We start from the raw sequence: 12,770 nt of genomic DNA, 5'->3' as shown, positions 1-12,770 counted from the left end.
TTAAAAAAAAGGTTAACCAATATGTATAGTCCCATTTAAAAAGATATTTTTCATTTGTAGTAATTTATTTCTGCTACAAAATATCGCCCATTAACAATTGTAAGTTCCTGTAGTATCTCCAACTTTTCACTTCTAGAGTTTGTAAACAGATAGTAATATAGTAACTTCGTTTTTTGTTTGTATTATTACTATTTATATTTGTGGTGAGACAACAATAAATGTGTAATTTTTTTTACTAAACCATTTTTTTTATTTCTTTTGAAAAAAGTCTTTAACCCCTTTTTGAGTTTTTAAAAAAAAAGAGCCTTTATTTCATCGAGTAGGAAGATTCTTCAAATCCAAACCTATTGATTCATTCACTTATCCACGACTCAGTTCTCCAAATTTACTCTGACTAGCCGTTCGCACCAGTTTCGTCTTATTTTGCTTTCCCTATCTCCACCCCAATAATTTCTGTCCCCAACAACCCCTTATAGTAATACCCTAGGTGGTAGACAAAATAATCGTTACAAATGCTATTCGTAATATAAAATCGTTGCTATTTTACCAAAATATTACGGGTTGTCGTTCTTTTTCTTTTATGTCCACATGGTAAACTAACATGATTTGCTACAAACATATTTTTTAAAACAACAATTCAATATCAATCTTTTATACTCTTTTGTCTTTGCCAAAATAGTCCAAAAACCGTTTTTTCCCATTTACTTTCATATTTTTCTTGTCTAAAAGTCGCACCAGCTGACAGACATTTTTGTTGTCAAACAAGTACTATAACCACCAAAATATATATATATAGAATCTACTATAGTGAAAGGAAATTTACTACCTCCCAGACTATTACTGGTATCTCGCTAGATCAAGTTTAACTAATAATAAATATTTATTCAGATAGATACAATTATTATTCTAATAAGCAGTTGTAGATAGTTTGGTGGTGATTAGTATAAAGAAACATTTTTAGGTGTGAAGTTTATAAAACTAGAATAATCTACAGAAACAGGTAAGAATATGCTTAATATTTATTTATACCTGCTTTATTTTGTTCAAAAGTTTTGAGATCTATTTAAATTCTAAAGATGTTTTAATAATCACGAGAATGCCGTATCATTCATAAATAAGGCTCTTTAGAAAAAATACCTACAAAATTAATTACGTTTTAAATGTTCCTAAAAGAATTCTTTTTCTTTAAGTGTCGTGTCTAACGGAAGTTGGCCATAACTTCTTCAAATTTATCTCTATTCTGGGCTTTTCTTATTATGGTTTGAAGTCTAGTCCTGTGCATTCCTTGATGTTACGCAGCTAAGTCATTGATCGTCTGCCAGAACCGCGTTTCACTTCCATACGTCTAAATCTTCTTTATTTCTAACATGGTCAGTCCATGAAATTTTTATGATACGGCAAAATAACCGCATCCTAAAGTTTTCGAGGTGTTGCAACGAGCTAACTTTTAAAGTCCAGACTTCCATGCCATGTAATAGGATATTGTGTACATAGCATTTTATCATGCGATATCGTAGACTTATATTAAGATCTCTATTGGTGAAAACTTGTCTTATTTTTAGAAATGCGTTTCTGGCTTCCAGTTCTGCTTTATATATTTGACTTCTGGTTCTGAGCCTAAGGTCTCATGTATCTAGAATCCTATAATCTATTTCTAATGAGTGTAGAGTAATAAAATCTCATGAAGTATTCAAAAGCGCTACAGGGTAATCCGTCAATAATCCGTCAATAAATTCCGTCCGCATTGCAAAATTCTGTCGTTTCATAAAGAGCAGGTAGGTATCACCCTGTTTTAAGGGATTAGTCCATTGTTATCGACAGATAAACACTGAGCCAGAGGCGCGCTAGTGGGTTAATTGACAAAAGAATATGCATTCTTAAAAATCATATTAAAGGAAATAAAAATGTAATACAGCAGAACAGTGTTATTAAAAAAATATAAAATGTAACAATAAAATATATACGAACCGAAATCGGGAAATACTCACAAACACACACGAATGAACTTTACATATTGAAACACTTGTGAAGAGTTTAAATCAATTTATTCACAAAAACTACAAAAACTTTACTGGATACGTTATTACAATTCTACATCACTATAGTCTTCATCCGAAGAACTGTCATCATCCCCTGGTGTTATAATTATAGGGTCAACCACCTGATCGACCAAGTTGTCCAGTTCCCACATTTTATCTTCCTCTTTTAAAACATGCTGGATTGCTTTTTGCCAGTTTTCTTATGTGATTTCCATAATGGCTTGATCAAACAATACCTTGACATCTTTCATTTTAAATGTGGTATTGTGCCTTGCAACATATCCTTTAACTTGTGCCCATATAAGTTCTATGGGATTTAATTCGCAATGATATGGCGGTAGGCGTAGCACAGTTACTTTATACTTTTCTGCTACATCTTCTACGGCATATTTTATGAAGCGAGATTTATGTTATTTTACTACGGCTAGTAGTTCCTTCTTTATTGAATTCGTCTCAAACTGAATACCTTTATTTGACAGCCAGTTAATAATTTCTTGCTTTCTCCAAGCTGAAGTTGGTACCTTCTCTATGCGCCTTGAATGGTAGCTTGCATTATCCATAACCACGACCGAATCAGCTGGAAGAAATTTTAACATTTCCCCGAAGTAGTCTTCGAAGACATCCGAATTCATGTCCTCATGATAATCTCCCGTCCGACACGACTCAAAGCTTAACAAACCTTCTTTTAAAAATCCTTCTTCGCTTCCAATGTGAGCAATTATAAGCCTCTTCCCTTTTCCCGAAGGCACTTTAATACCCGTCGAAAGGCCTTCTATGAAAGCTTGGCGAGCACTTGTTACATTTTTATCTTGCCACATTTTTTGGACTATATAACCTTCGTTTATCCACGTCTCATCAAGATAAAAAATTTTCTTGTACTCTCTGCGGTACTGTTTTATAGTTCTCAAATATTTTCGTCTCCAGCAAATGATTTCATCACTTTCCAGTAATAGTGCCTTTCGATTGTGCTTTTCCCAGAAAAAATTCATACTTTTTAAAGTTTTCCATAAAAGTTTTCTGGATATCAAAGGAATATCGTTATCTTGGCTTATCTCCATTAGTATTTTGTCAAGGGTGGGTATTTCCTTTTTAAAATAAAACGAATGAACTTTTCTTCGAATGTCACGTTTGGTGTCTTCACCTAAGATTTTTATTGGTCTTCCTGATTTTCTCTTGCATGGACTTAACTGGCCTGATATCTTTCTTTCTCGCAATAATTTAAAAATCGTGGACTGTCCAATTCCAGTCATTCGGGCACATCGCTCAACACTTTCTTGCACAGACAAACTAGGGTGATCGTGTTTTATGCAATCATATACATTTAAAATTATAACTTTTTCACTAACAGATAGCGGAGAATTTTTTACACCTCTTTTCTTTGGAGTAAATGTCGCCATTTTATAACTTTTTCACTATTTCTATATCACAATATTACTGTACGTTTAATTGGTGTAGTAACAATTACTAACTCGAATGTCGAATGTCGAATGATAATAATAAAATAAAAGAGGGATTATAATGAAAGTGTAAGTAAAACCTCATTACGCGTTATTAGTCTTCATGTTGATTTATTTTAGTTCTTAGTAATATTAGGAGGTGCGTCATACCCTTATCAGTTTCTTCTAAAGCTTTTATTCGTTCAGTAAGGAAGTGAATTTGTTTTTATAAATAAAAATGTAATTAGCTTTAATGACCATATAATGGAATACGAGTTTGAAGAATAAGTTAATCGAAAAATTAAATAAAATTGGTTATCACAAAATATCCAAAATATGATATTTTGAGGTACATCAATTTTTGACGACGAAGTTGACATCCGTCCATTTGCCTACGCCCATGACGACACCGAAATTCAGGCAAATTTTATGACACTACATGATTTATTACTCTACACTCATTTGAAACCAATTATAGATATTTAAACTTTTTAAGCTGTTTAAATTAGTTTGTTGATTACTAACTAAGATACGTACAATAAATTGTACACCATAAACACGATTTGTCTTGTACATATGTGCGAATTCTTTCTCATGCTAATAGCTTAAATATTTTCTATAAGTCTTAATTAACCATAAGGTGTACTTACGAATTGCTCGCTTTGTAATGTCTGATGATAATTTTGCGATTAAGTTTATAAATTTTATAAGATGATTGAAAATGGAATAAGATTTTCTAAGTGAATATTATATATCAATCATGTCAATATCATTTATTATAATTATCTTGGTTGCCATGTTACTGAACAACTAGATCCAGATCAAGAGATAAAACGTAGAATCGAGATAGCCCGCACGACATTTTTAAAAATTAAGTCATTCTTCTGTAATGATAACTTGCAACTTCAACTTCGAAAGCGCATGGTTAAATGCTACATTTGGTCAGTCCTCTTATACGGTGTCGAAGCATGGACATTAAAAATATCCACCATTAATCGTCTGAAGGCCTTTGAAATGTGGCTGCACAGACGTATACTAAAAATTCCATGGACGGCTATGCTGACAAATGTGGCAGTCCTTGAGAGAGCAAATGCTGCTCGCGAGCTGCTTGATAACATCAAATGTAGAAAGATGGCCTATTTTGGACACGTAGTAAGGGGAGACTGACATAATATTCTTCACCTTATTATGATGGGTAAAATCGAAGGACGCAGAGGAATTGGTAGAAAGCAGGCCTCTTGGTTGAAGAATATCAGGGAGTGGACAGGAATGAGGAAAGCTGAGCAACTCTTTAGAATAGCTCAAGGCAGAGACAGTTTTGCCATGTTAATCGCCAACGTTAAGGGACTTGATAGGGCACATTAAGAAGAAGAAGTCAATAAATTTTTTCATTTTTTCGTTCGCCTCTTCGCATATTTGACTTTGATTCTAAAGACAAAAATTAAAAAAAAGTCTCTTAATATTTTAAATTCATATCATATTATTTTTTAAAAACAATATAAAGCTTAGTTTACTAAAGTCTTAACAAAGAACACAATAAAAATTTTACCAAAGACACCTGAATCTAATACATCACGTACGAGAGGAAAACATCGTCCACTATACATACCAACCTAAGGAAGCGTAAACATACAGAGCAGTTATTCGAGACCTACATCACTCCTTTTTGATAGATGAAATAAAAGCTGAAATCCAGAAAAAGGTTCATAAGGTATGGAACATTACAAATATCAGACACAATTGAGCCGGGAACGATTACCGTTAATATTTGTAGACCTCAAGCCTCAAATGAACAAAGAAATATTTGAACTACAGTATATACAACATTGTAAAATAAGGCTAGAATTACGAAGAATTAAAAGAAAGATACCACAATATACACGATGTCAAGAATATGCTCACACTAAAACGTACTGTGCAAAACTATATAGTTGCGTAAAATGGGCTGGATCACAAAATACAAAGGACTGCAAGAAACTAAAAAACATGCCAGCAACTTACAATCACTGCAATGGAGACCATCCTACTAATAATAGTTATATAGGATGTTCTGTTTATCGTGAATTCGTATCGTCCCAATGTAAATATACCTGCCCAGCATCATGCTCATAATTTCAACAGAATCAGTCATAGAGATGCTGCCATTGGACATATAAATGCAGATAACAAAAATAATAAGTTAGCAGATAAACTACGGAATTTCCTAAACGGTTTTAAAAATATGTTCTCTCAACTCTTAAACCAAAATACTACGATTTTAAGCATGTTAACTACAGTTATTAACTAAATAACAAAATAGCTTTTAAGTCATTATAAATTGCGTCGTGGAATGGTAATGACATTTCAAACCATATACTAGAGATATCACTGTTTTTAAAAATGTATAATATAGACATTCTATTATTATCTGAAAGCCATGTCACACAAAGAACGGTTATTAAGATAACCTATAAATATGAACCTTACCATATTGTGTATTATGCAAATCCTTCAGACGGAGAAGCACATACAAGCTCTGCCGGTATTATTAAATCAGAAATTAAAAACTATGTAGTCTAACCTTATATTACGGAAAAAATCCAAGCAGCATTCATTAAAATCGAAACAAACACCTCTGACAGTGTAGCATCAGTCTAGAGCCCACCTAGACATCCCATTTCAAGCGAATAGTATCATGATTTTGTACAAACTCCAAATGCATCCAAATTCATGATAGCAGTAGACTGAAATGCTAAACACACCACATAAGGCTCCAGATTAATCGCGCCTAAAGGTCAGGAGCATTAATGAATATCATTGAACAACATAACTTAAAATACTTATGAACGGCAGAACAAACATACTGACCTACAGACCCCAACAAAATACCAGACTTGATAGATTTTGCTTTAACAAAAGGTATAGCCAACATCCATAGTGCAATAGACTCAAACTTCGATTTAACATCAGACCACAGCAAAATAATAATAACTTTGAGCACACACATAATATGAAAGACACTATCACCCAAACTCACAACTAAAGAAACAAACTGGGATGTTTTCCAAAATTCTGTACATACAAAGATTACTCTAGATATTAGTATTAAAGAAAACCAACATGTAGAGAAAGCAGTAGACTATTTAAACACAGTTTTACAAACAACAGGATGGGAAGCAGCACCACAGTGTAGTAATGGAGAAAAAAAAAGCTTGTAGGAGAAAAAAGAAGAGCTCGACGCATATGGCAACAAACGAGAAAACCACTAAATAAAACCTACCTTAACAGGATAAGTCGTAGACTAAATACAGCATTACAAAAGAAAAAACCGATTTTTTCCAGTTTTATGTTTCGAACCTGTCACATGAAGACCACTCTATATGGAAAGATACAAAAAAATTAAAACGATCGACGAACGACGACGAAAAAAGTTTGGAAATAATCTAGAATAAAGTAGAAAGTACAAACTAAAAAGAGTTAAAAATTAAATAACTTTAAATTATACACATCTTCGTTTAAACTGCAAATTCTAACACAATAAATCCAATTTGAATATTTTTGAGACATAGTAAATTATTCCGTCTCCTTTACGTAAGATAGCAAGGAATTTTATACGATTTGTTTTGACATTTATAAATAAAAAACATGTTAAAGAACAGCTCGTAGAATATTCATAATTTCTTTATGTGAAAATGACTCACATATATTTTAAATTTTGAATATCTTAACCAAAAATATTATTTTTGGCCACAAGTACAAAACGAGGTAGATGTGAATCACAACTATCATGTCAAGTTAGTAAAAAATAAGAATTTATTTGTCATAACTATCATAACGGGTTTGACAATTGAAATGTGAAGTATGAGATATTACAAAAAGACTCCTATATAGGAAATTATCAATTTTTGAATGACAATATGTTTAAATAAAAAATCTAAAGGTCAAAGCTCATTATTTTACTTATAACTAAAAAACTTGGCTATTTAGAGATTTGAAGTCAACACACAACTTTTCTAGAAAAAAAGATACACAAAATGAGATATGCTAAATTAAAATCCGTTAATAGGCAAAAAGGTATTGCAAAATGAACAATAGAATCGCTGTTTTTGAGTCTTGAGGGTCTTATCCTGTTTGAATTGTGTGCAAAAGATAGGCCAGATCGGTTGAATATTTTTTGCAAAATTTAATTTGTTTATACGATTTTTTGAAAAATGAGCTGATTTCTCAGGCCAATCCAGATAATTTGACTAAATGTTTGTCCCTAATCCGGTGCTTATTTATTATGTTAAGACGTATATGAAAAAAAAAGTTTAAACAAATTACATTTATGTACAAAAATGATTTAATAATAAATTGCACTTTTTAAGTATATAAACATTTACAATAACTTCGTAGAATTTAGTCCAAATTAAGGTCGATTCAAACACATCACTCACGTCTCGTCACAGTCCCGGCGCCGAAACGAACAATCCGTCATACAAAATATTCTTTATTAGAAATATGTCGCTGGCATTCATATTCATCAGTTGACGAAGGACGAACAGTTTTCCAGCAGTTAGGTTTCGACACGTCTATCGCCCTGTCATCAAGTGCCACCAATCACGCACTTCGATGTTCATCGCCCTTTCTTCTGGAACATATAATTAAATTTAATTGGTTGAGAAATGAAAAGGTTTCATATAAAAGTTAATTTATCTTTAAATATGGGACATTTTCGGATCTCAACTCAGTCAGTGTCAACACATGGTTTTACCCGTGTAGGGTAGCTCCCTAGAGCACTTTGCTCGAAGGGCTCTGAATCTTTCTAAGACTCTGAAGCTGAGTTTTTTTCTTCTTAGAAAGAATGTGTTTTATTTCCACCTCTAATAAAACCATAATGGCATTGTCTCTTCAAGATAATGCCACAATAAGAGCGTACCGGCCAACTACGCAATATTACACCATATTGCGCAATAGTTGGACAAATTAATTTTATACACAATAAACACTTTTTCATACGTTTATTAATTACACCGGAGACGACAGCCCGGCCGATTTTATAATCTCAGCGACGAATTTTTTGGTATTGCCGGGAACATGACGGACGGTACAAGTGAACAAAATAAAATTATTGACGAACAATTAATAGAATGTGTGAGAAAATATAATGTTTTATATGAATTGTCGCATGTAAAATACATGGACATTAATTTTAAAAATAATATTTGGCAGGAAATAATAATAATATTTGCTAATTCTTCATCCGAGAAACTTTCCATCTTTTCAACAGATTGGTCGCCGAAGACTGATGCATTGCGGGTGTGTGCGAATAGACGAACGAATAGTTCTGTGACCAGACGGGACCGGTTCGGCGCCGGGACTGATGTGTTTGAATCGACCTTTAAATGGCAAAAAATGTTCGGAAAGCTAGTTAAAAAACACAACTTGCAAAAACGAAAAAGAGGTTCTAAAATTTTAGGAGGCTAGGTAGCCCCTTTTTTAAATTACTATTACATTAATTAACAACATTAAGGGCTAAAATTAACCAATCTTTTATGAGAAAATTCAAAGTTTCTAACAAAACTTTTAGCAAACAAAATTATTGAAAATTGTTTAAACATGATTGTTGTAAACAAAGAGTACTTTTCATTCCGACTAATTTAAAACATGTGAGATCAGCTGAATGAAAGGCCAGTCGCGCTTTTTACGAAATCCAACAGTTTCAAGATGGATGTACAATTTCAATATGTACATTTTTTAAAAAATATAGAAAGCAGTGGCGGCCGGTCAGGGTGGTGTGGGTCAGTGGGGTCGGCACTGCCGACCCACACCTTTATAGATATTATAGATTTTTTTAATATTTAATTTAATCAGTATTTGAATAATTAATTGTGGCAGGTAATCAGTTGATGTCATTTGTTTTTGTGAAATAAAAAAATATCTGTGAGATAATGAGATAATAAAGACTAATGTTTTATTTATGGTTTTTAAAAGAATTCGACCAATTCGACCAGACTAAATTTTATTCATGATTTTTAAAAGAATTCGTCCAATCTGAGCATTAAGTGATCCCTGCGTAGACACTTTTCGAATTGATGATCCGATATCGGAGACATCCATCCGCCTGTGGATTCTTAAAAAGGCACGTTTAGCGTTTTCGGCGAGCCGATCCCAACCTTGACGATTAACTTGTAAAAATCAACGGAATATTAGTTGATTAGCAACCAAATATACATTTCTTTCCATATGAACTTAACTACCAAGTGCGGCAAAATTAAATTTGCCGATGCTTCATTTAGATTGGTGATTGGTCGCGAACTGTACATTGCGAGCGCGGGATGAAATGTTATTTCATATAAGAACGTAAGTAGTAAAGTGAAGTGATATTCAGTGCACGAACTAGCCTTTCTTTATGTGATTTATTTTTATTTTCTAAAGTAATACTGTGATACGTTACGTCTGCCGTAAATAGTTAAAGGTTAAAGGGTTTGACATAGAAGTTTTTTTTAAAATAAAGTGTAAACAAATTCAGGTAAATTAACCTAAAAAATGCAAGCCATGGGAGAAACTGTAAGTATTGATAAGTCTGATATTGTAAATTATATTTTGCATAATGGGTTTTCATCTATTCCATACGAAGAACAAATTGTTATTAAAAATAAGGGGCGTCCTTTGCCTAAAATGTCCCGGCTTATAAATATTAGTGCGGGTAAGGAAAGTAATAGATCCTTTTCAGATAATTGGTACAGCAAGTACTCATGGCTTATCGGGAGTGAAATAAAAAACAAACTTTTCTGTTGGCCTTGCATTTTATTTTCGACAAATAGGGGCAAACATCAAAATCCGTGGTGTGAATCTGGTTACGATAATTTAAAGGAATTATTTAGGGCTTTACATAAACATATTTCGAAAGATCATACTTACAGCCAGATTAAATTAGATTTATTTGGAAAACAAAATATCTATGTGTCATTAGATAATGCCCAACGTGAAAATGCTATCAAACATAACGAAATTGTAAAAAATAATCACGCAGTTTTACGTCGTTTAATTGATATTGTAATTTTTTTAAGTTGTCAGGAATTATCTTTTAGGGGACATGTTGAATCGGAGCATTCGTTAAATCAAGGTAATTATAGAGAACTAATAAAAATGTTTAAGAAATACAATTTGGAATTTTCTAATTTACTTGCTGATTCGAAGACATTTAGCGGTGTATCTAAAACAATTCAGAATGAATTAATAGAATCAATTAGTTACATTTTGAGTAACGTTATTGAATCTGAGATTCAGGAAACCATTTGCTTTTCACTAGAAGTAGATGAAACTACCGACATAATATCATGTCATTCACAATTATCAATTGTTGTTCGATACGCGTTACGTGGTAATATCTATGAGAGGTTTTTAGGTTTTACAGACGTGAGTAAAAGCCATAAGGCAGAATATATTTTTGGTGTTTTAAAGGACAGATTAAAATTTTTTGATATCAAAAATAAATTGGTAGGGCAAACTTTGACGGCGCTGCCGTGATGTTTGTTGAATTAAATAGTCTCCAGGCAAAAGTTAAAACTATTGCACCGCAAGCTTTATTTACTCACTGCCATGCGCATAGAATGAATTTAGTTTTGCAGGATACATGTAAAAAAATTAAAGAATGTCTTTTTTTTGTCAGTTTAAGAGGATTTGCTTCATTTTTCTTAAGCTCACCTAAACGGACTAATGTTTTAGAACGGTTTGTTTAAAAAAAAATGCCAACAGTTTGTCAGACGCGATGGAATTTTAAATCTCGGTTAGTTTTCACTGTAGCAGATTTTCGTGAACAGCTTTTGGAAGTTTTTGATTTTATTATTGAATGCGACGATTCTCAAAGTGATGATATCTCGATCCGTGAAGCAATCGGTTTGAAAACTTTATTAAATGATTATTCTTTTAACATACTTTTAAATATTTTTAAGAAAGTGTTTACCCAAACCGATTTGATATTCAATGTTGTTCAAAATCAGTTAACTGACATTATTCATTCCAAAAATAGAATAACAAGACTGGTGCAAAATATCATAGATTTTCGTAATGATAGTAATTTCCAGTATATACGCAGTGAAGTTTTGGACTCGCTTGATATTTCCGAACCCCCAAAAAAAAGACAAAGGTATGACACAGAAACAGATATCGAAAAACGAGTATATTTTAAAATTTTGGATACCATTATTATGCAAATAGATACTCGTTTTTCGAATTTTGAAGATTTGCAAATTTTTGACCTCTTTGACGATTCAAAATTTAAAAGTTACGCCAAAGAATTTCCAAGATATTTATTAGACAGGTTAATTAAAAATTATCCATCATTCTTTAATAAAATAAAATTAGAAAATGAATTAAAAGTTTTATATGCTGATCCAAATATTTTCGGAAGATGGGATAAGTTACAAGATATGTATAATTTTATATACTGCAATTCATTACAACAAACTGTTACCGAAATTAATAAATTATTGTCATTAATTCTCTCGTTACCACCAACGTCTGCCTCAAATGAACGAGATTTCTCTTGCCTCAAAAGAATCAAAACTTATTATCGAAATACCATGAAACAAGAGAGAATGTCAAGCTTGTCTCAAATGTCAATAGAAAAAAAACTTTTAAAATCTCTCCAAAACTCTAATAAATTTTACGATGACGTTATAACCCATTTTGCTACTTCCAAACAACGTAGACTTGAGTTAATTTATAAACATGTTTAGGTTCTAAATTTATAGGAAAAAACAAAAAAAAACAAAAAACAAGAAATCAAAAAATCTCCTATGATGATTTACTTAAGTCTTTATTAGACGGTATACCTATCTGAGGAGACAAAAAATACCTTGCCGACCTTGTCTCTCAAGCCACAAGCCGCCACTGATAGATAGATAGGTAGATAGATAGATAGATACATAGATAGATAGATAGATGATAGATAGATAGATAGATAGATAGATAGATAGACAGATAGATAGATAGATAGATAGATAGATAGATAGATACATAGATAGATAGATAGATAGATAGATAGATAGATAGATAGTTTATTTGACTATAAGTTACAACAAGGTTTATAGTAGGTCAAAAGTACAAAATTATAAATATTAAACATTAGAAAAAATGGAACAATAAATTAAAATATTTAAAACATTAAAATACATATAAAACGTACAATATAGACATATTATATTTAAAATAATATTAAATTTGGTTATGTTTCAGTTTGGGCATTCACAGATACACTCTCATAATATTCACCTTAATGACACTTGGTCACTAGGTACTCTTAACTTGGTTTTTAAAAGCTGTAGTTGAA

At 32.1% G+C, this 12,770-nt stretch overlaps 1 protein-coding gene across 2 annotated transcripts in view; it reads left to right on the top strand.

The window, feature by feature from the left end:
• The first annotated feature begins 819 nt into the window (after nucleotides 1-819).
• Nucleotides 820-12,770, top strand: part of LOC140446983 (serine protease gd-like) — a 136,438-nt gene continuing 124,487 nt past the window's right edge. Inside the window, exon 1 of one of the 2 annotated variants that reach the window (XM_072539578.1) lies at nucleotides 820-1,000. Coding sequence is in view for 1 of the 2 variants with exons in the window: in XM_072539577.1 (XP_072395678.1) it covers nucleotides 9,777-9,796 (20 nt within the window). In the remaining variant the exon portion in view is untranslated. Of the gene's footprint in view, nucleotides 1,001-9,761; nucleotides 9,797-12,770 lie in introns of those variants that run through there. The other variant, XM_072539577.1, reaches the window with a different exon arrangement.

Source organism: Diabrotica undecimpunctata, chromosome 7 (genome assembly GCF_040954645.1).
Source record: "Diabrotica undecimpunctata isolate CICGRU chromosome 7, icDiaUnde3, whole genome shotgun sequence".
Lineage (NCBI taxonomy): Eukaryota > Metazoa > Arthropoda > Insecta > Coleoptera > Chrysomelidae > Diabrotica > Diabrotica undecimpunctata.
The sequence above is the reverse complement of the archived record's forward strand: the minus strand, read 5'-3'. Positions and strand labels throughout refer to the sequence as shown.